This window comes from Antechinus flavipes, chromosome 1 (genome assembly GCF_016432865.1).
Source record: "Antechinus flavipes isolate AdamAnt ecotype Samford, QLD, Australia chromosome 1, AdamAnt_v2, whole genome shotgun sequence".
In the NCBI taxonomy this organism is placed as follows: Eukaryota; Metazoa; Chordata; class Mammalia; order Dasyuromorphia; family Dasyuridae; genus Antechinus; species Antechinus flavipes.
In genome coordinates, this window is record NC_067398.1 from 112,571,979 (window position 1) to 112,595,947 (window position 23,969).

At 33.3% G+C, this 23,969-nt stretch overlaps 1 protein-coding gene across 2 annotated transcripts in view; it reads left to right on the forward strand.

Annotated features, from left to right (window-relative positions):
* The first annotated feature begins 296 nt into the window (after window positions 1-296).
* PUM3 (pumilio RNA binding family member 3) overlaps window positions 297-23,969 on the forward strand; it is a 33,091-nt gene continuing 9,418 nt past the window's right edge. Inside the window, exons 1-13 of one of the 2 annotated variants that reach the window (XM_051988004.1) lie at window positions 297-394; window positions 4,422-4,513; window positions 5,359-5,811; window positions 7,478-7,613; window positions 8,101-8,176; window positions 10,318-10,411; window positions 10,856-10,922; window positions 11,760-11,934; window positions 12,720-12,823; window positions 13,947-14,025; window positions 17,786-17,884; window positions 19,900-19,953; window positions 23,375-23,455. In XM_051988004.1, coding sequence (XP_051843964.1) covers window positions 4,432-4,513; window positions 5,359-5,811; window positions 7,478-7,613; window positions 8,101-8,176; window positions 10,318-10,411; window positions 10,856-10,922; window positions 11,760-11,934; window positions 12,720-12,823; window positions 13,947-14,025; window positions 17,786-17,884; window positions 19,900-19,953; window positions 23,375-23,455 — 1,500 coding nt within the window. In that variant the 5' untranslated portion in view covers window positions 297-394; window positions 4,422-4,431. Of the gene's footprint in view, window positions 395-515; window positions 711-4,421; window positions 4,514-5,358; window positions 5,812-7,477; window positions 7,614-8,100; window positions 8,177-10,317; window positions 10,412-10,855; window positions 10,923-11,759; window positions 11,935-12,719; window positions 12,824-13,946; window positions 14,026-17,785; window positions 17,885-19,899; window positions 19,954-23,374; window positions 23,456-23,969 lie in introns of those variants that run through there. The other variant, XM_051988013.1, reaches the window with a different exon arrangement.

The window sequence follows — 23,969 nt, forward strand, 5'->3', positions numbered from 1 at the left end:
GAAGTGCTTTCTGCAAAGCACTGTGCTCAGCGAAGCAGATCTAAATAGAAACAAAAGACAAAGCTTTGAGACAACTAGGAGAGAAAACGCTAAAACCCAGTAGAAGGTAGGATACAAAGCGCAGGGGGGGAAACGCCACCGCAAGCCGTCACAGCTTCTCCTTTTTTAACTACGGATTCCATTAAGGCCAAACTTCTTCATCAACGCCTCCAAGTGACGTTTACCCCAAAAAGCTCCAATAGGAACCTTCGTTTTTTCTCTACGCTCGCCCACCTACCCGCCCAGACTTTCCCTTTCAACCGGAAAACGGAAGTCAGAAAACAGCATCCAGTGGCTGGAGGGGGAGGGCGGGTTCAAGAGAGTCAAGATAGTTCTGTGGTGTGACACGTGCGTGGTGAGTGGGGGGTTCTAGCGGGTCTCGGAGTTCTGGCTGGAGGCGCGGTCTGCGCGAGCCCGGCGGTTTGTCTCGTGGGCTCCGCTAGGGGTGGGGGGACCTTTCTGGTGCTCCAGGGGCGGGCGGTTCAGCTCTGGTCCTGGAGTCTTAGCCGCGGCTGGCTCCGCAGCCCTCTGGAGAAGCTGTAGGCTCCGCTGGGTACCGGCTGCAGCCGCCGACTGTTCACTACGAAAAACGTTTTGTTTGGTTCTTGTTTACGCTTCACGCCAGGGCCGGGAAGAAAAGAAACAGCGTTTCCTGAAGCCTCGCATCTCAAGTAATTGCCGCTGTTCTCATTTCTCTAGCGTTCTTTCTCAAACCCAACTGCTCCGTGACAGGCGCAGGGGGGGGCAGTTTCCACGGGAGTTTCGGGCAGAGGAGTGGGTGGCACGGGAAGGCATGGGAAGGGCACTTCAGTGACTTCAAAGTCACTAGGTGACTTAATTAAGAAATGCATTCTTAATTAAATCTGTGAGTCTTTAATCTAAATAGGTATCACTTCTTCCTGGGAACTGGACTATAACTATCGTCTGAGGACCCCCGAAGGTCCCCAAGACCAAAACTGTTTTCACAATAATATTAAGATGTTTTTATTTCCAATGCTTTAAATGTCAATGGGTGTCGGAGGAAATAGGTCTTAAACCTTTAAAACCTTAAACCTTTAAGTGTAAAGACCACCTGAGACCAAAAACTTTGGTGTTTATTGTTAATGTTTTTCCCAAAAAACTTTGAAAACTCTTGTGCTACAAGATAAGCAGGCTATATACAGGATATACTGGATATCTTGATGTTGATGTCTTGACAAAGTGTCCAAAGGGCTTGAATAGATGAGGTTTGAAGAAAGACCCCGCTGTCATTGGCCATTTTAGAGCAGTTTTTGTACAGGGTTATTGTATAGCTTTTACTAACATTGGATACGCAGACTTTTATACTCTTGTGTGCTGTTTTCAGCCTTTTCACTAGCCTTTACTCTTTCTTTCATTTACGTAGCCACTTTAACTTTACACCCATTGTAGAGGGGAAGAGATTTTAAAAGATAAGTGATTTTGCCTTTCAATCTAAGGTTAGGAAGAAGGGAAGGCAAAAGTAGGAGACGGAGATAAATTAGTAAATCTTAAAAACTTAGTAAATCTTGAAAACACTTTTCTTAGTTGATTTGAGGTAAGTTGGAAGAGGGTTTTTGTGTATATTTGTATTCTCTTTATTTCTGTATTCTGCAGCATAGTTTTGTTTGTTTTTACAAATGTATGGAGGGTTTGAATGGAATAGGGTTGCAAGTCACTCTCCTAAACTTAATGGAAGTTCTAACATTTCTTGCCTCTGCATTGTACCTCACTGAACTAAAATATATATATCTTTAAAATAGAGATAATAAAATATGACCTAACTCAGAGCTGTTGTGAGGAAAGTGATTTGATTTAAGAAAATAAATCTTAAAATACTATATAAATTTGAGTTACATTGTTTATCTTGTGCTATCTATAAGAATGATCCTGTGTCCCCAGCTTTTAAGGAAAAAAAAATATTTTCCCATTAGCCTAACTCTCCTTATAATATCTCATTCCCCTAGAATTTAAATTTGCTATTTCACTTTTTCTCAATACCCATTCATTCTTCAACATCTAATAATGTTTTCCAATCCACCATTATTGAAACATTTCCCAAAGCAATTTTTTCAATTGCTGAATTTGTTGGTATTATCTTAATGTTTGTATTCCAGCTTGCTGCAGTATTTGAATATCATGTACCACCTTCTTCAGGGACACTACTTCTGGACCTGTGTTATAGCCTATAAGATTGTTTTTTGATAACTCTATAATCATTTCATCTTAATTCTGTTTTCCAACACCCTTTCCTAGGCTTTCCTGTTCACCTATGTTCTCTCTCTTGCTAAATTTATTCCCATGCATTCAATTATCAGCTATCCCATTGACTTCAAAAATCTATGTATTCAATCATATTCTCTATAGTCCCATACTTTTAACATGTCTCACCCTGTCTGTTCCACTTGAGAAAGGTAGGAAGAAAGTCATTATATATGTTTTCTTATATTCCCACTTATCCCTCAAACTCTTTATGTCCATATACTCTTAATTCCTTCCTAAACCTGACCTTCTAACCAAATTCTCTTTATTTCTTTCAATGGCATCTCCATCTCCCTAATCTTCCAAACTAGAAAACTCAGGATCATCTCTTCATTATTCCCTATCTCTACCCCCATCTCAATAGCCAACTATTTGCTAAATCCTCTTAATCTTACCTCCTTAGCATTTATCCCTTCAGTATGGTACAATGCAAAAAATCCTGGATTTTTTGAGTCAGGATCTGTGATGTTGTCTTTCTTTCTCAAAGAGGGCCAAAATAACATCACCATGTTAAGAGTTGAGTTACAGTGCATTGGACTGAAGCTGACCAATAGGAGCTCAGAATGCTCTGCCACAAGTCGGACACAATACCTAAGAACATTTGGGGTGGTTCTCTAACTTTGCACATATTGAATTTCTTTTGAGCTAATTCAATTCTACTTTGCTCACAGAACACAGCACTTTTTGTGATGAGGGCACGCCATGCTGGGTGGTCCTGCGCCAGTGTTTCTCATGTCATACAATCAGTTCTAAAGTTCTTAAGAGAAATTTCTCTTAACAACTTTAGAATTGATTTTTTTCTCCAGCCAAAAGGTAATCACTGAATTGAAATTACCTATCAGATTTTTGGCAAATAAGGACTGGAGTGGGAAAGACATGAGACTATTAAAATAGTCTAGTTCAAAATTATATGGGCATAAACTATTCTGGTACTAGTTTAAGTGAAAAAGAGGAGCTAGATCACAGATTCAAAACTTAACAGATGAAGAAACTACTGTTACCAAGAGAGACACAAAGTGCCTTCTTCTCCCTTACATTAATAAAGATAATTCTCTGTTCTTAGAAAGTACTCATTCATCTCTCTATTTTGGAGGATCTGTCTTTTTCCTGTATCAGGTGCCATTTCTTAAATGGAGCTTTTTCTGATCCTCCTAGATAAAATCTTTAGATTCTATTAGAGAACATGATCTAGCTCTCTCCTTTGCTCCTATGACATTTGCCTTCTGATATACTTAGCTGTATACATATTATACTCTTTATCATTATTCCCCTAGGCTTAGGGGAAGGAATTAGATCATACAAGAATTTTTTCTATTCCAGTAAGTAGCACACAGTGCCTTGTACAGGTGTTTCAATAGGCAACTAACTGTGATAACTTTTTTGTATGTGTGTTTGTGTATATATAGCTACATCATGAAATCTCTTGTCTCTGATTTGATACATAGTACCTTGGACATTATCAGTTCACATTAAAACCTGTTAATGATTTTTAACATGTCAAATGTCTCCTAGATTGTTAAGTTTCAGACTTTGGTTATATCTTTTATAGTGCTTACTTACTTTTATGTGATAAGTACTCCATAAATACTTGTTAAAAGAAATTGTTAACCAAAATCATTTTGAAAGTTACTGAAAACTGTTTCTTGGCTATTTTATATCCATTGTCTTACTGATGCAGATAACTCCACTCTTGAATCTCGCAGCCCATCCCTGTCTAAGTGTAAGAGAAGCTAGATGTCCGAGATAAGCCCTGTGTTATTTGGGGATGTTCTTTTTATTAGTTTTCCTTTTCATATAATTGAATATATGTAAATTATAAAGATAGTCTTGATAAGATTTTAAAATGGAGACAAAACAAATGATCCTCTCGGTTCTCACAAAAATATAATTATTTTAATTTTAGCCTGTTATAATGACTGAAATATTGTTTCCATGCTGTTGTAATTACTAGAATGTTTGAAATATCATACTAAGTAATATTGTATATTTTGTTAATTTTAATTTTTAAATCCTGTGAGTAATGTTTAATATGTCAGGTCCACATAGATAAGTGCTTAACCTCTTTGAGTGCTTGATTTGATTATTATAACTTGATTAAATTAGTCCTTTGGTTTATTTTACAGAATTGCTTCTATGGAAGTCAAAGGTAAAAAAAATTTCACAGGAAAGGGTGGAAAGGCATCACAAGGGAAAAAAAGATTTAAAAAGGACAATGGTAAGACAATTGTTTGAAAATGTACTCCATAAAGTTGGTTTTAGTTATTAGGATGTTATGGAGAGAGGAGTATAACATAAGTAGTAAATATTAGATCTGTATCAATTGATAAGAATCAGAATTTAAATGTATCTGAAATATTGGAATGTTATTTAATGTAGTCAGATGCATTTACATTCAAACCCTAGGGATTTGTAAATTACTAAAACTAAATCAGTGGTACAGAGTAAATAGTACCATCTGTCATCTGCTGAAGAAAGACTTCTAATGGGAATGACAAGTTCCATTTTTTTTTGGGGGGGGGGTTATTTGTTACCTTTAATTTATCAAAACATTTTCATTTTGTCTAAATTTGTCAACATATATTAGTAAACAGAATATTTTTAGCTTTTGGCTATTTTTTATATAAACCAGGTTTCTTACAGGCATCTGAGATCATATCTCTTATAATTTTCATTTTATTTGTTAGTGTATTTAATTTTCATAATATGCAGATTTAAATTTTGGACAGTAAGAAATATAAGCTGCCTCAAAATCTATGCCAAGTTAATCTTACCTAACAGAATTAATCTCACAGAATTTGAGTTGGCAGTGATCTTACAGATGATTTAATGTTACTTATCTAATTTTGTTCTAATATTCAGTTTTAAATTCTTCTCTGTAATAGGAGAGAATTAAAATCTAGACAAGATGCATAATATGATATTTAACATCTTCGTTATTGATTTCTAAACGAAAAAAGTATTTGTATCTCTATGAGAAACATTCTTTGTGGTCATGTGGGGAAAGAACATAGTTCTAAGAACTATACTTTCATTCTAACTATTATGTATTGATAAATATAGATTCTAAATCTCCAAAGAAGTTTCCAAGTAAAGGTGATGAAGGAGGAGGACCTAAATTCAGCTCCAAAAAGTTTGAGAAAAGTAATACACTGCCTGGGAAAACAGGCCTGAAACAACTCAAGAATAAGCAGCAAGGGGACATGTTGCCTAAGAAAATTAGCACCAAACAGTTGAAGAATAAACAAGATGTAGATATGTTGCCCAAGAAGACTGGTCTGAAACAGTTGAATAAACAGGAGGGGAACATGTTACTCAAGAAAACTGGAACAAAACAGTTGAAGAACAAACAAGAAGGAGACATGTTACCCAAGAAAAATGGTGCGAAACAATTCAAGAATAAACAGGAGGGGGACTTATTACCCAAGAAAACTAACCTGAAACAATTCAAAAATAAACAAGAAAGAAACAGGTTGCAAACAAAAAGAAAGTTCCAACCCGAGGGCAAAAGTGAAGGTAAATATTTTTAGGGAAAATTTGCCTTGCCTGGCTGCTGGATAGTGCAGTGGAAAGTACTGGGCCTAGAGTTGGGAAGACACCTGTGCCAGATACTTAACTAGCTAGGTAAATCACTTAATCTGGCTGCCTCAGTTTTGTCATCCAAAAAATAGAAATAATATTATCTATCACCCAGACTTTCTATGAAAATAAATTGTGGCAATATTTATTTGTGAAATACTTTGCAAACTTTAAAGCCTCATATGAATGCTAACCTCAGAATGTGAACTCCACTTGTCTTGGGCTACATATATAGCATGTGGCTTCTTGTTTTATTTAACTGTACAGAAAGTATGAAACACTTTGTCTGCATTATATAACTTTCACAACAGCCCCTGACAGATAGTGAAAGTGTTATTATCTTAATTTTATAGGTAAAGAAACTGAAGCTTCACAGAAAGAAGTTGTGACTTGTCCAGGATCACTAGCCAATATGTAGCAGTTCTGAGCCCAGTTTTAAACCAAGATCTTTGGGCTCTAAACCTGGTGCTCTTCACACTTTTGTTGTTTCTATGCCACAGTGGAAAATCCAGGTGTCTTCAGAGGGCTAGATAAACATCATTGAATTAAAGATAAAGGAGGCAGGTTTCTACCCAGTAAATGAGAATCAACTTTCTTAAACATAAATTTGAATAAAAATGAAATAATGCTTTCTCATAAAGTAGTGAGGTCCCTGTTGATTGAAGAGTTCAAGCAAGTTTTTACTTCAAGATGTTATAGAGAATTGTTCTGTTTAGATGCTGGTAGGCTGGAATGATTGACCTGGTTACAAAGGGATTTATTATAAGTGTTAAAAGGAAATATATATTGATACCCATGCAAATAACAAAGGATTCAGCACATTAATTGCATTCTGTGTGCAGAACACTGCCAGATGTTTGCAGATAAAATGTTCAGGTAAGGTGCTGGGCTTCCTTCAGGAATTCTTCCAACCTGGTTGTACTCAGTTAACTAGGCATGAAGAACTAGGCAAATAGGAGCATCATGGAAGGATTCCTCAAGAAGAAGGTGTTTGGATTAGGCTTTAAGGAGAAGATAGGCATTTCTTAAGACAAGTGTGGAGAACACCTTGGATATGTAGCATGGTGTGAGCAAAGACCTGGAAGCAGGAGATTGCAAGGGGGAACACAGTATTGTTCATGGCTTAAATGAAGACTTATAAGAAGGAGGGCTGGTGTCAAGGTCTTTAAAAGTTCACCAAAGGAACTTGCATTTTGTTCTGTAGACACGAAAATGTGATCAATTTAAGCAAAAATAGCACATCAGGAAATCTGAATAAAAAAATGATTTCTCCTAGTGATGTTAAGATGGAATAGAAGAGATAGTACAAGTTCTAATAGCTCAGACAGAGGGAATCAGGGTAGTGCAGTAAGGAAAGAAGAAAAAGGAGAAAGATGTAAGGTATTGCAGAGGTAGTGACTTACCTCTTAGTCACTGCTTGTTTCTAATGATTACTAATTTCTAATTCTAAGATTATACTATTTATACATAGGAGAATGAGTGAATGGTGGTGCCATTTTTGAGGTGAACAAAATCAAAATAAAAATTTAGTTATCAGTGGAGAAAGTTGAGAGACAATCTGTACATTAGATATAATAGATTATATTTGCTTTATAATTATCAGAGACAGCCGCTAAGAAACCCAAGTGGGATGACTTGAAAAAGAAAAAGAAAGAACTAAGGCAGAGCAGACAACTCAATGATAAAAGCAACTATGACACCGTTTTCAAGGCAAAGCAAATTTGGGAATACCTGAGAAGGTAATGTTGGTTCAAATCATTATTCTAATAGTAGGGATCTGCTCATTATACCTTGTAAATATTGAAATGACTTAAAGTCTATTATTTAAGGGCAATCACAATCCCAATTAACAAGTTAGTGCAGAAATTTGGGGATGATTGACCTTTTATAAGAAATGTTCATTAAAATGAATAAATGTTGTAATGATTCATCATTCCTCCTGAGACATCTCTGAAAAAAATATTGCTTGTAAGTTTGAATTTGAGTATTTTATATTATAGATTGGGTTTATTTTTTCTACTTCTGAAATTTTTCTTATGTGATTTAAAATTTTATCTAATGCCTAATAGCACTGAAAAACTAATTTCTTTATAGTGGTAGTTTTATATGTCCTTTTTTGGGGATTTACTGATTTCATGAAATCAATATGTTGAACTGGGTAAATATATAACTATTGTAATTTCAAAATACTTCCTTATCTAAGTTGTAATTTCTTTTCATTTGCAGGAAAAATTGTGACAAAGCAAAAAGAACAAAGTTGATGAGTGAATTACAGAAGTTAATTCAGGGCAAGATTAAAAGCGTAAGTAAAATATAATCGCCAAAATAATTTTAAAAGCTAAACTTAATATCTTAATGAGATATTATGTTAATTAATATTAATCAGCATGGCTGATAAATGTGTGGCAGATAAAATTTTTGATTCCTCAGTCACTTAATTAAACATTTTGAATACAATTCATGAATTGAATTTCATTTGAATGTCGTGTCCCATCCAGTTCCTCCTCCCTCTTTGTTTTACTAAATGAATTATTAAGTTTGTGGTGTTGTTGACTTTTTTTTAATCCAGTCTTATAATTCCATTAGTGTTTCAAATCCTAGAAAGTTAAACTCATAGTATTAATACAGATCTATAGTTGTTCTGCAGCTTAGTATTAGAAAGTTGCCCAGGGTACTGAGTGGTTAAGTTACACCCACGGAATCACAACCAGTATATTTCATATGTGTCACTTGACCCAGATTTTCTCAATTCCACAAAGACTGAATTTTATCCACTAAACCAAACTGCTCCTCATTTTAGTAACTTATTTTAAATAAGAATTCTTACATAGATTTAGGTGATTTTTAATGAAGTGATTTCTTTAAAATGTTAGAATTCCATGTAGGTTAGTTGGTTAACACTGACAATTATTGGCTTTAAAAAAAAATCCCCAATATGATAGTTTTACAATTCTTTCATTCTTCATCTCTTTACTACCTTTACTGTCATACATAAGCATTGGATTTAGAATTGGAGCAACAGATTTTAGATTTCAGCATTGCTTATTCTTAGAACCTTTGGACAAATCGAATTCCCTCTCTAGGTCATACTTTCCTTAACTCTACTGCAGAACTGAACTTCTAGCTCTAAATTTGTGATTTGAAAATTTATTGTGATAAGAATTATAGTAGCAGAACTTATTATTATGAAGTAATTGACATTGAGACTTATTTATGTTATCTTATATACAATGTCTTTCTACTGAAAGATATAAAGCATGTTTCTATGGTTGAAAAAGATTCATGTCAGTAGGCTATAATTTAGTCCATCAGCTTTGGAGACATCATAGGGGCAGTCTTTGCCAGACCATTGTACACTTAGAAGCAGGAGCATTTAAGAAAGAATTAATTGAGATAAAAGAGTCTTGTTTCCACTTTACTATTTACTGATGCTACTAGATATCTGGGGCTAGAAATATTGACATAAAAAGATTTACCAAGTGCTTTATAAATTATACCCATGTTACAGTTAGTATTAGATATCAAAGATAGTAGCTAAATCTTAGAGAGTCACTTTTAACTTTCACTAAAGGGTCATGGGATTAAAAAAAAAAATAGAACATTGTATACATGGATTTAAGTTTGCCAACTGTAGGGCCAGGATTAGAAAGGAAGGAAAGTGAAATGAGGATGATACCTGGGTAGGCATGTTGGCCAGTCAAGCAAGTTCAAGATTTAATATGCATTTGTGGACTAAAAGTAAAAACTACTTCACTAATACTTTAAAAAGATATTAAATAATCCTCTCTTGCAGTTACTAAGAGCTCAGAAAGTAGCCTGGATGTAACTGAAACTCAGAAATAACCTCAGGTACCCTGTTTTCTGCCTCAAGCCACCCTATATGTCATGCTTCTGAGAGGACAGGGAAGAACTGTACAAATGAGATTAAACCTTCTATATTGGAAGATCCCGGGGAAGGTATATCCTGACTCCCTTTCTAGGATCAGTATGTCAGGGAGGATAGAAGGTATGACCACTGCTATCAGTGAAGGTAAAAAACAAGGCCTCAGTGAGAGTAATTAAGTGGAAGGAATTTGAGAGAGAGACGTCCAGAGTTAAAAGAATTTTTTTTTTAACTATGAAATGAGAATTCAAGATGGTATAATGGAAAATTGAGTAGGAGTGAGAGAATAGCAGTTGAGTGTTGGAAGTGATTTGTTTATATACATCCAGGCATAGAGAAACAGCCATAGACAGAATTGTTGATATAAGGTAATAGCGGTTGGTAGATGAAAAATAATGCTCCTGGTTTTGAGGAGATAATTGTTCTTTATCAAGGGCTGGAAGTATAGCCTAAATCACTCCCTCCTATTCCACTAGACTTCTAGGCAAGATTCTGGGTCTGAATAATCTAGAGATTATTACTCCCATTGTGGCTAATTACAACAAATCTTTCCCCTGCAGATTGCATTTGCACATGATTCAACTCGTATTATCCAGTGTTACATTCAGTATGGTAATGAGGAACAAAGGAAAGAAGCATTTGAAGAATTAAAAGGTATTTTTTAATATCATATATTCAAGTTGAAGATTGCTAGCTAAATTTCTTTTTCATGTTTAAGACTGGTTAATGGTGATATAAAAAGCAACACTGATACACAGGAAAGAAAAGGCCACCCTGCCATGTGATTTGTATCCTTGGACAATTCCCTTAACCTTTCAGTGTGTCACTGGAAATATATATATTGTACCTCCAGTCCAATTACAGCTTAGTATTGGTAGTAGAAAATAGGAATGGACTCAGGTCTACACTCTCAAAAGATAGTGTGCCCTGTTTTCATGCTATATTTTCATTTTTCTTTGGGTAGAAGAAATAAAATGGGTAATAATTTATACATGAGTGCTTAGGATTGTGAACCAAGTTGTGTACCAAAGTTTTACTTTGTTTTAACAAGAATTCAAGTGTAAATACCAAAGAAATGTAATTTATTTTGTTTTTCAGAGAATTGGGTTGAATTGAGTAAGGCCAAATATTCCAGAAATGTTGTTAAGAAATTTCTCATGTATGGGTAAGCAGTTGAGAAGGTTTCTTTGTTTGATTTGATTTGGTTTTACCAAAAAAATTAAAACATGTTAAAATTAACATAAACTATAGTGGTGCTTCTGCAATTTTGGAAGGTATATCTTATGTCCTGAAGGACTGGTTGAAGGGGGGAAATGGAAAAATGTTGCCACTGTTTAGTCTGTTCTTCATGTTTTTCTTTACAACTCAAATACTTAAAAGTTATTTAAGGAAGTTTCAGGAGAAAATTGGACCAACTGAATTGCATGAGATCAACACTTTATGTATCCAAAACTTGGTTAAGCCCTGAGGTAGGAATACAAAGGTAGAAATAGTCCTTATCTTCCAGGAGATAACATTCTAATGAGTGGGAGAGCATGCAAACAATTATGTACATACAAGAATAGATGGAAAGTAATACTCAAAGAGAATTCACTGGCATTTAGGGTAGGAGGGAAATGGGAAAAGGAAGATTGCAGTGTCTGGGAAAGCCTGAGAAAAAACCCTCCCATACTAGGCAGACTTTGAGTTGTCATAAGGAGGTCAGGAAGTAGAGGCTATAATGGAGAAGTGTATAATTGAGAGCATCCTTCCCCAACCCAAAAATTGCAGTCATATTAAGATTAATTCAAATGATTTTTGTGTGTTTACTTCTCTTTAATCCTACTGATTTAGAAGAGATGCTTCATTTGTTTGTTGTTTTTACCTAGTCTCATTTCTCATTTCATTTTTTCTTTCATATCTCTTACAGAAACTGAAAGCTAAGTAAAACTAAAGTTGTAAATTTGTCCCTTGAACTTAACTTGCCCTTCCACTTCTTTTTTTTTTTCCTTTTGATGTACAGAAATAAATCACAAATTGCAGAAATAATAAAAAGTTTTAAAGGCCAAGTGCGGAAGATGTTGCGTCATGCAGAAGCATCAGCAGTTGTTGAATATGCTTACAATGACAAAGCAATTTTGGAACAACGAAACATGCTGGTAGAAGAACTCTATGGAAATACATTCCAGCTTTACAAGGTACAATTTCTTATGTTTTTAGGAGAATGCATTCCTTTCTTGTTTGGTCACTTAATAGACTTTATTGTAACTATTGTTACTTTTCTAAAAGTTTTTTTGTCTTTCCTTCAGGGAGTTCTTTTTAAATTAAACATTTAATTACTCCCCCTGAAGCTGAGTATGAAATATTTCAATTCTTATTTGTACCATTTATCAGTGATTAAAATTCTCAAAATTGCAAGTGGTTAATATATCAAAAACCACTCAAACTTGATAATGCATTTGAAACTCCATTTGTCACAGATGAATCTCTTTGTACAAATGTCATTTGTTCATGTTTTACCAAGGATAAGAAAATTTAGGCTGTGGGGTCATTGTAGGTATTGGACCTGAAAAAGTTCAGAGTAGTGGGTAGGAAAAGTAAGAGGGAAAGAGCCAGGGACAACTATAAGGAATACATAGGAAGAATGTTTTTATTAGAGGTGGTGTAGCTTTAGTACATAGGGCTGCCTATTTTGAATTGAGTTTCAGGGTTAAAAGTAATATTTTAGGTACTTTCCAGTAGCCTTATTTTTTACCATTGACTTTGTTATCTAGCTGATAAATAATGAATCTTAACAAACTTGTCAGTGCAACTACTGCCTTTATATAATCTATTGCAGTTGGTGGTAATTTTATGATGTTTGGTTTGCCCGGTATTTAGAATCATTGTGAATGTACACAAAGTTTTGCAGTGTAATACAAATATTTTTCATTATTCTGGACTTCTGAAACCCTTTGTAAACTTGTTACTGGTTTCTTTTCAGTCTGCAATTCACCCAACTCTGGAAAAAGTGTTAGAGGTACAGCCTGATAAGCAAGAGGCTATTATGGATGAAATGAAACAGATTCTTACACCAATGGCTCAAAAGTAAGGAAAATATTTTTGTTTCTTTACAGAAATAATAGCTGGATAAATTTTATCCCTTTGGTCAAGGGAAGGTGTAGACCTTGTCTAATAAAAAAGATTGTTCTGCACTTGATGCTTCTCCTTCCCCATTATCCATTGATTTCTCAATGTCCCATAATCTGGCTTCTAACTTCACCACTGTACTGAAATAATTTTCTCCAGGATAATCAATAAATATTGAGTGCCTACCATGTGCAAACTTTATACCATGCTCTGGAGATAGAAATACTTTTGATATGGTGAAAAGGATGCTGAATTTAGAGTCTCAATGACCTTAGTTCAAATCCTGGCTGTTCCACATATACCAGTACTGTATAAATAGGTAGCAAGACCCCTTGTATCATCTTGAGCAAATCATTTAATAGTTTGGCATCTAATTCCCAATCTTAACTCCAGTAAGATGGTAGTTCTAAGAACTCAAGAAAAAAATAGTAAACCCTACTTTTCTATAGTCTGGAAGAGTAGACTAGCTTAAGAAAGAACTACCTCTTCTGCCAGCTCTGCATTCCTAACGTCCAAGCAACATATAAGCCTTTACAAAGTAAGGTCAGAAATTAAAGCATGGGTACTCCTCCCCTATTCTTTTTTGTTTTGCTAATATTAACAGAAACCTTTCATAATGAGACAGTAATGTAAAAATGTAAACTCTATACCTTTCTCATAGATGCCAGGTTTTGATTTATTATATTGCAAGCTTCTGCATAAGAGAGACAATATCTGTTGACCTGTTTCATATAACACAGTGTCCGTATGGATACTGTTTAAGTATATTTACAAATAAAGTTCAGCATTGTATTGGAAAGTTAGATGCAGTAAGGTGACATCTTCATAACAACTAGTTCATATTTTCTAATTAAACTTTAGACTTTAATAATTCCTTTGTCCTAGTTATTCATGATTGAGTTTTAAAGACTTTTTTAAAGTAGTTATTAAAGTATTCCAAACAAGCTACATTATATTTTGCTCTGCAGTAATTAGCAAAACTTTTTGCCAGTTTATTTTAAATGTTATCCTATACTATTCATTACAATGCAAAATAAATTCTCAAGATGATTGACCCTGACTTTTCTTGTTTTATTTACAGAGAAATGGTAATTAAACATTCACTGGTACATAAAGTGTTCTTGGACTTTTTTACCTTTGCACCTCCAAAACTCAGATCAGTAAGTTTTTCCATAATTTCATTATTTTTAGATTCCTATATTTAGATTTAATTATAGTTAGATTTTAGTGTGGAGTTGGATATTTAATAAGATCTTTATTTTTAAAAAAATGCCAAATGTTCTTACTTATTTGAAATAAAGTAATTGGACAAGGAAAGGAAAAAGAATGAATGTTACTCCTTCTGATGATAGAAGTCATTAAATAGAATTCTGCTCCTACAAAAATGTTGATTCTTACCCAGGCAAATAATTTATATAGGACATATTGATGTAGAATAATATTCCCAATAGATTAAAAGGCATCCTAGAACATAAATAGGTGTTATTGCTTTTATAATTCACCTGACTAACATACTCTCTAGATAAAAATAAAAAATTTGAAAAAATTTCATTTTTTATTTCTAGAAAAATTCCTTTGAGTCAAAAGGATAGAACACCAGGAGGGCAATACTATAAATTGAAAAAAGATAGGGCCTCAAATATTGAGAAAAGGTGGTAACTTTTTCTGCAAATTCACTATTTGTTAAGTTCCCCAGAAAGCATTATTTAGTATGTCCATAAGAGTTCCACATTGCTTTGTTAGAATTTGTTCTTTATTCTGGAATTTTTTAATTATCAATCCCCATTGCACAGTATAGGGGGATATACCTGTACAGATAGGTATAAGAATTGGTTATTGACTGTATGGTGCTAATATGTAGCACCATAGACTAGAAAGAAAATTTGTTTAAAAGTGTGTTTTATATACTCACTTTAACAATAAACTGTGAACCAAGAGAAAGAAATATATTTTCTAGGACCACCACAGGGCATAGGTTTATTTGAACAAGGAGTAATTTAATTGGGATAGGAACACCATGCCAAAATCAAGCTCAGAAGAGGAGATCATGACTTCCAGGGCTGTGCAGTTCCAGAAGTCCTGGAGTCTTTTAGAAACCTAGATACCTATATAAGGCCATAGGGTAATGAAACCAATTTCATAAATTAGGGTTTAGCTAATTTTTACAAGTGCTAGCAAACTTCAGACAAATAACAACAAAAACAAAGGTGATATAAACGCTTGACAGTTTGAAGAACTGATGCAACTAAAATAAATCAGGGTGCAAGTGATTGCAGAAAAGCTGATTAGAAACTTGGGTAAGAAATCTCTTGAAAGCTGGAGGAAGAATGATTATCTTTATCAAGGAAGCAGAGATAATAGAAGACCTACTGGATCCAAATCTTAGGATTCTAGGGTAAGAGGAATAACTGAGCTTCATAAGACTCTTAGGAGAAAGCCTGTCTTGAGGTTTGGGGATAGGAATAGAAGAAGCCTCTAGACAGAAAGCTAAATCCAGATGGTTCTGAATAGGATAAGGAAGTGGGATGCAGATTTTTAGGAGATGGACATTTAAAAGAAACAAGACCTGGTTCCAGGCCTTCCAGATTTTTTCTTTGTTATTTTACCTCTAATGTGATTCTCTAGTAGCTTTAGTAATAAAACTTTTCAAGGAACAGAACTGGAGAGAAGCTGGATTGGAGGGATGTCAGATTCAACAGGAAAGGTTATAACTGGCAACCTAAAATCATAAAAATTCTTAGCTGGATAAATCCAGGAGACCTGTTATATCATGGAGCATGTAGAAATATGTGTGCATGGATATGACTATATGAAAATTTGATATTTATTCCTCTGAGCTTTTACTTTACTTTTCTTATTATATAATAATTTCTTTGGTTATGGGTTCCTTATTTGCATGATGATTAATGACTTTTAATCAGATCCTTTCACACCCTATATATCTATAAATGAATCTTTTTCTCCTTCAAATTAGTAAGCCTTTCAAGTCTTTGTATTTATCCCACAATGCTACCATGACTGAACTTTCAGGTAACAGTTCCTAATATGTTGACTTTATAGTAAAAGTAAATTCTCATCTGTTAGCTCATTATTAGTTTTCTTAATGTTTAATTTTCATTTTTAGTTCCCAATTATAATTTCTTACTCTATCTTGTGAAGTTGAAGATTTGGAATCTTAATTAGTAGAAGAGAATCTTGGATTGTGTAATATAACTATCTTCTTTCACTGATAATAGAATTGTTACCAAAAAAGATGATATTTTACTAACATGTTCAAACTAAGGTAAAAGTAACATTCTGGAAAACAATTGTCTTTTTTTTATTTTTTTCTGAATGAGATTTTTTTCTTTAAATAGTAAAGAAATCCTTTCATTATAAATTCAAATAGCAAAGGAATATAAACATTTAAAGAGATTTACTTGGATGTCTAATAATTTGTTATTTTAGTTCTTTTAAAGAATGTTTTTATTTTCTCAATTATATGTAAAAACAATTAACATTTTTTATAATTTATAAGTTTCCAATTCCTTTCCTTTCTTCCCCCTCCTTGAGAAGACAAGTTTTTTCATATAGATTATACATATGAAGTCATGAAAAACATATTTCCATATTAACTGTATTACAAAAGAATATGCTTTCATCTTCATTCAGACCTAAACAGTTCCTTTTCTAGAAGTAGATAGCATATTTCATAAGTCTTTCATAATTGTTTTGTGATATTACTGAGAAAAGCTTAAGCCATTAATAGTTGATCGTTGTACAATACTGCTTTTACTGTGTCCAGTGATTTCCTGAATGTCTTCTTAGGTTATTCTGAAACCATCCTGCTCATCATTTCTTCTAACAAAGTATTTTGTCATCCTCATATACCCTAACTTGTTCAGTCATTCCCAGTTGATGGGCATCCCTTCAATTTCCAGTTCTTTGCCAAAGTACATGCACAGGTTTTAGATCCCTTTGGGCATATTTCAAATTGTTCTCCAAAATGGTTGGATCAGTTCAAAACTCCACCAAGAGTTCATTGGTGTACCAATTTTTCCACATCTCCTCCAACATTTGTCATTTTCTTTAGCCAGTCTAATAGGTATGAGGTGTTACTTCATTGTTCATTGTCTTTAAAAAAAAAAAAAAAAAACACAGATATTGTTAAAACAGACAACATCTACATGCTTGCTTACTTTTTTTTTTTTTTTTAAGAATTCACTTTGCCATATGACAATGCTTGGAATCAATTAACAATTGGAAAAATGTGAATAAAAGTAACTCCATGATTCTACCTCGTAGCCATCAGATTACAAAGTTGACCTTAAAAGTGGAAAATAACAAATGTTGAAAGGACTATATAGTGCATTATTGGTGGAGCTGTGATTTGTACATTTTTATTCTGTAAGAATCAGAACTATTCCCAAAAGCTAATAAATTGCAAATCTACTTTGACTCATTGATACCACTATGAAAGCTATTTCCCAAAGATCTCAAAAGAAAGAGGAAAATAATTCATATGGAAAAAAAGTGATTATATCAGGTCTTTTTGTAGAAGCAGAGAACTGGAAACTAAGAGATTGTTTATCAATTGAGAAAAGGCTGAACAAATTACAATATATGAAGATAATGGAATACTTGTACCCATAATAAATGATGGAATTGGGAGGGTTTCAGGAAAAGTGTCCAGTTTGACACATGATGATTTTGAGTTGACTCTAGGACATTCAGTTGGAAATGTTCAATAGTCAATTGATGATTCAGAACTGAAGCTGAGGAAAGAGACAGCCCAAGAATATCAATCTGAGTCTTAAAACCATTTCCACCCAAAAGAATAAAACCATAATTAATATTTAAATTAAATAGTAATTAATCAGTTGATGAAATGAGGAAAGACTTGGTGCAGAAGTAAAATCATTTTCTTTTTTTATTCCCTAGGAAATGATTGAAGCAATCAGAGAAGCTGTAATATATCTTGCACATACACACGATGGAGCTAGAGTAGCCATGTACTGTCTGTGGCATGGCACACCAAAGGTATGTTGTACAGCTTCAGCAACCAAAGGGGAGAGAATATAACATGTCCATTAAGTTGTCACCAAGTTTCTTTGTCTTTTATTTAGATTTTTAAAATCTCTTTTGAACTTTGTTCTAATGTACATTAATAGCATTTCTCTTCCCAAAGTTCCCTGTATTTTTTTATAAATTAACAGTTCTCTGGATGTAGAAGTTCTCCATAGTATGATATATTTTAATTTAAATATTAAATGATATAAAATTAATTTATTTAATTTAATAAACATGATTTAATTTCAATTTCAGTTAAACAGTGGAGATTGTTATTCAATAAAACCACTTCTTTTGTTTGATGTAACTACATAAAGGAATTAGTATAAATCAGGAAAGAGCTCATTTTGGAGAAAGACATCAAAACAGAATACTTGGTGATTAACTTTTTATTTATTGGGATAAGGGGCAAGAAATTAGATAAATATAATTCTTATATTCATTGTTTTGGAAATGAATAGATATGAATAAACATCATCTGATATTGATTCAAGGAGCACCACGTTTAGGACAAAATTTCATTTTGTTCATTTTGCACTATTAATAATTAAAACAAATTTGTTCATTCAAATAGATATATTAAGCATCTAATATGTTAAGCATTGGGGAAAATATGAAATAAGACACAGTCATTGATATTAGAATATGGTAATAGAAAATATTCAAAATGACTGATTTAAGATAGCAATTAAATTATTAGAATGGTGAATGGTCATAAAAATACAAAAAATGATTTATACATTTAAAATAGTTTATGATCTAAATTTTGAAGCAAATAGTTATTTAATATTGTATGTAAGTGATCAAATCTGTTAGAAACAGTATTTTTATTCATGACATTTTTTTAAAAACCTACAAGACAGTTGCCCGATGAAAATATCACTGTCTGTCAATGTTTCATTAAAAAAAAAAAAAGTTTGGTTCATATATGCTTTTTATGAAAATATTTCAAGAAAATTATAGAAAATAATTTTTATGCTTAGCATTATAGTTGTGAATCAAGGAGAGCATTTTTATGCAACAGAAAAGAGGGGGAAAGCCAAGATAAAATTCATGCTGTTTGATCATAACAATTAGTTTTACAGTTTCAAGGATGCCCAGAATGAGAGAAGTATTCTACAAATTCAAAGTAGTTTTATGAAACCAGTTTTGTCTTTTTATGTCTTATAATGTATGTTAGCATGTACATTATGCTATATTGTTTTAATCAGCGGCAGCTGATAAACAGTTAACTATCTCGTGCATTATTTAATTCTAATTATTTATAAATTTGGGACCCAGTAATTTACTTCAACATTGGATTTTACCTGTATTATTCCAGAGAATTTTTTTGCCTTTTGGGTTTGTATTTGGACATATAATTAGTTGTTAGTTTCTTTACAGTAAAGTAACACTCCAGTTCATAGTCTCATAATCTCTAAGCTAAACATAACCTGAAGAAAAGTGTTAGGGTGCAGAAGAGTAATTATAGTTGAAATAATGGTAGGTCAGACTTGATGTTGATAGCCAATCTTCATCATTTAGGACAGTGAGCCATGTACTACAAAGAGAACCAAGCAAAGAAGCCTTATATTCATTTCCTTTTATCTATACTTAGACAATTACACTCAATTTAGAATTATTTCTATACTTCTTGAAACATTTTGGCTAGCTCCAAAAAATGGTTTTAGAGTAGCTTGAATGTTTTGGAATTCTTGTTAATTTTTTTTTTCACATTTTCAAATTTTAGAAATACCTAAAATAAAGATTTTTTTGCCTGATAGGCTGGTAACTGGCAGCCCTGCCTCATCTTCCTGTGAATTTTAACTTTATTTTTCTGAATCCAGGTGTTTCTGACTTCAATGTGCAAATGTACAGGCATCATCTTTGTTAGAAATATTTATATTAATATGTTATGAAAAATCAGTAAATGAGATTTAATAATGTACATTGGAAAAATTACTGTTTCATTAATTATATTTACTGAAGGATTTTTGTTTTTATAGGACAGAAAAGTTATTATTAAAACAATGAAGACTTATGTTGAAAAAGTAGCCAGTGTAAGTAAAATAAAACTTAAATGCATTTCTGATTACAGCAGATTAAAGATTGTTTTTCTAGGATTTGCTTAAAATAAATCCTATTTGTAATTATGAATCATGTGTACATGTACAGTCACAATTTGGGATGCATGCTTAGTTTTAAGAAATATTTATATTTTTTGGTCTGAATATAATTTCACCCATGGCAGGAGGCAAAGGGGAGGGATAGGAGATGGGAGATTTATGTAAATACTTTTTTAAAATCAACTAACAAGGAAAAATAAATATTTGTTAAATGTCTACAATGTAATAGATATTATACTAAGCATTTTACAAATAATTCAATTAGAAATATGACAGATTTTCAAATAATATTATAAATATTATAAATGTTTCAATATGATAAATTTAATAAGATGATGTAAATATTGTTATGTAAATGATGTCCATGCTTCCATTATTTTATTGTTACCTTTAATGTCTATACAAAATCTCCCTTAATTGGATTTTATATCAAGCTTTTTCCATTCTTTACTGTTTTGTGTGACTATACCATACTCATAATCTTCCTCTTGAAATTTCATTAGTGTAGCTACTGATGAAGAAGCATCTTCTATTCCTGCAGATTGGCACTATTTAAAGTTGCCTAAGGCTCTGAGAGATAATTGAATTATGTTAGTTAAAACTCGTATCTAAGCTGTTTACTTTTTTAAAAATCATTAATTTTTTAATATATCAAATTGGAGTTGTTACTTTTATCCTCCCACTTTAGTGTTGATTTTCATCTTTTCTCTGGTTAAGATGGATGCTATTTAGTGCTTACCTTCTATAACATTATGAATCTCCTCAATTCAATGAACTGTGCCAGAGGCTGGAGTACAAAGATAAAAAAGGAGTTATCCCTATTTTCAAGGGGTTCACATTCTGTTAGGGCATAAAACATGTACAGAAATAAATTTATGACAACTTGAGGAGGAGGAAAAAACTCACTAGGGAATTGGAAGTGTAGCACTTGAATCAGCCCTAAAAAAGAATAATAATCCATAGAAGCAGAAGTAAGAAGGAAATATCACCACCACCACCACATAAAAATGAGATTTTCCAGTACCATCTCATACATTAGAAACTACCTTCAGTTTGATCAGGATCTTAACCTGTGTTATTGCAAGACAAATCCTTAAAAGAGAGTTTATTTGGCTTTTCAAAACTATATGAAATTTCAGTCTTAATATATAAAATGCCTTTCCTGATAATAAAAGTTTTTGCTGTTGATTGAGACATTTCTTTAAGCAAAAAACCTTTTCCAATTTTGCCTTTTTTGGTAGAAATGTTTGTTTCCAAGATCTGTCAATCACACTTCTCAGTTTTCTTTAGTAAAGCATATATCTTTATTGACGCAGAATCATCATTATAAATGAGCACTAGATATTTAAAAAAAAAATTATGCATATGTTTTGAAAAAAGAAAAGAAAAAAATAAATGAGCATTAGCTATAGCTTTATGCTGAACACCACAATGTTATTGCCTTCAGGTATAATTAAGGAACATAGCTGTTTTCTTCGATAGTATATGGGCCAAAACCATTCTGACTTATGTCTGCCTTTTAGGCTTCTTATGTCTCCATAGTAAATTTTGTTGATTCACAGTGATAACAGTTTCTACTTGCTCATTTGCTATGGGCTAGCAAATCAGATAGCCAGCTTTATTAGAATATTCTGTTAAGCATAAATGGCTTAAGATTGTGAACTTGAGTAATCAAATCAAGAAGGGAATGAGATTGTCATCATTACAGCCATCTCTCAAGGCTCCAATGTGGCACAAGACCTCATAAATGAACAGGAAATGTTTTCAAATGGGATTATGACTCCTGAACTCTTCTTCATGTGCCAAATGTGTAGTTTGGAGATCTAGCCTGCATGACTCTTGGGATAATCATCACTTACGAGAAGGTCAAACTAGGATTGAGATTTTAGAGAACTATTAAGAAAGACATTTCAGAAGGAAAGAGAATCACTGACAGAGAGATTCTAGACGTGAGAGTCAACAGTTTTTAAAAGAAAGAATCCTGTAACAGCAGAACCAGCAAAAAGAATGAAACAATCTTTTACCTTAAAAAATCAACAAGAAAGGTCTGTCTTGGGTAAAGGAGGAATGCAGTTCAGGACAGGAAGTGGCCCAACAAGTCAGCAGCCCATTTCAGCAAACGAGTGGGAGATCCTGATTCCCTGTGATGGAGCAGCAAGCACCAATAGCAGGCATCTCCCTCACCCCACTCCCGTGTGCCTCAGCATAGCAGACTCGGGGTCCAAGAACCACTGCATACTTCAGCATAATCTCAAGCACACAGGCAGTAGCCAGCAGCCAGACCATTAAATGCTTCAATGTAGCCCCAGGGAAATGCAAAAATGCATTGTAACTAGCAATAGGATCCAGCTTGGCACCAGGTATGCTGCCAGACCTCCACCAGCACTAGCCACCCCCAACTCCATCCCCTTATTACAATGCCAGATATGAGAGTCCCCTGTGGACCGCAGGTGCACTCTGAGTGCAGCATGGGGTAAATATTCATGCACATGAAACCTGAGACAATGGAGTAATCAAATTTAAAGGGAAAAGGCCCAAAAAGATGAGCAAAAAAAGAATCTGACTGTAGAAAACAACTATAGTAATAGGGAAATTGTCCTCGGAAGAGGACAACTATGTCAAAACACCAAAGAACAACTGGAAGTGGTCTCCATCCCAGAAAGAACTTGGAGAAGAACTCAAAAATGAGCATTAAAATCATAATAGAAGTAGAAGAAAATTAGGAAAAAGAGTAATGCAAGAAAATTATGAAAAAAAAAGCTAAATCTAAAATCTGTTTTAAGGCATATTTAAAGTTGTTCAGAGGAGAGCTCAGGAGAATCCCTATCTTTATGGTGCCTACATTTAAGGAGACACATTTTCATTCTCACTGCTTTAAAGTTATACTTCATACATAATTCAGGGAACTTATTTCATTAATTAGCAGAGGGGGTGCTGTCACTGTTAGAAATGTCCTTTTAATAGTTGACTAGAAGTGTTTTAACACAATGATACAATGGAAAATTATGAAATTGGAATGGAAAATGGAAAACCAGAAGATTTCAACTTAAATCCATGCTCTGCCACTTGCTGCTAACATGACCTTCAGCAAAGTTACTTATCTGCAAGGTGTGGGAGTAACTGGATTAAATGACTTCTAGGGTCCCTACCAACTATAAATCTATGGTCCTATTAATATTGCCTGCAGAAAGTAATTATTTAGGCCTGGCCATTCATTTGATCCAATTTAACTGCTTGCTGTATGCTAGATAGATGACATAGATTGTCATCATTAATGATTTTTATAAAATGTACTAATAGATGGACTAAGTAGGAAAATGTATTTTTAACCTTTATTAATTTTTTATTTTTACAGGGTGAATATTCTCATTTAGTTTTGCTGGCAGCATTTGATTGTGTGGATGATACTAAGCTTATGAAACAAATAGTTATGTCGGTGAGTCTTTTTAAGTTTATATTCTTAAGGGAACAAATATTCCTTCAAAAATGCACATTTCCATATAGAACACAAGAAAGGTTTACATATACATTCACAGCTTCCCCATATAGCTTATCTTTCTTTTCATGTATATGATTGAGAAATATTTTAAGGACCCTTTTCCCCAGTTTTTGGTATCATTATTCTAGACTTGCGTTCCTTACCATTAAAAAAAAAAACTTGTTAACATTTGAATATTATTTGGCTACAGATCCACATACAATTTTAAATTCTGAATTTAACAAATACCAAATAAAAGCATATTATTATACAGTAGGACAGAGAAAGATTATACATTAAACAGAAATTCTATAATATATACAACTTTTGTTTTTAAATATATAATTAATTTAATATGTAACTTTCATGCATTTTCTATTTCTGGCCATTTTATGCCTTAAAAAATTTAGTGGTCCTTCTCTTGCTTTGTTTTTTGAAGTATAAGTCCCCTATCTCTACATGCCCTCTCAGC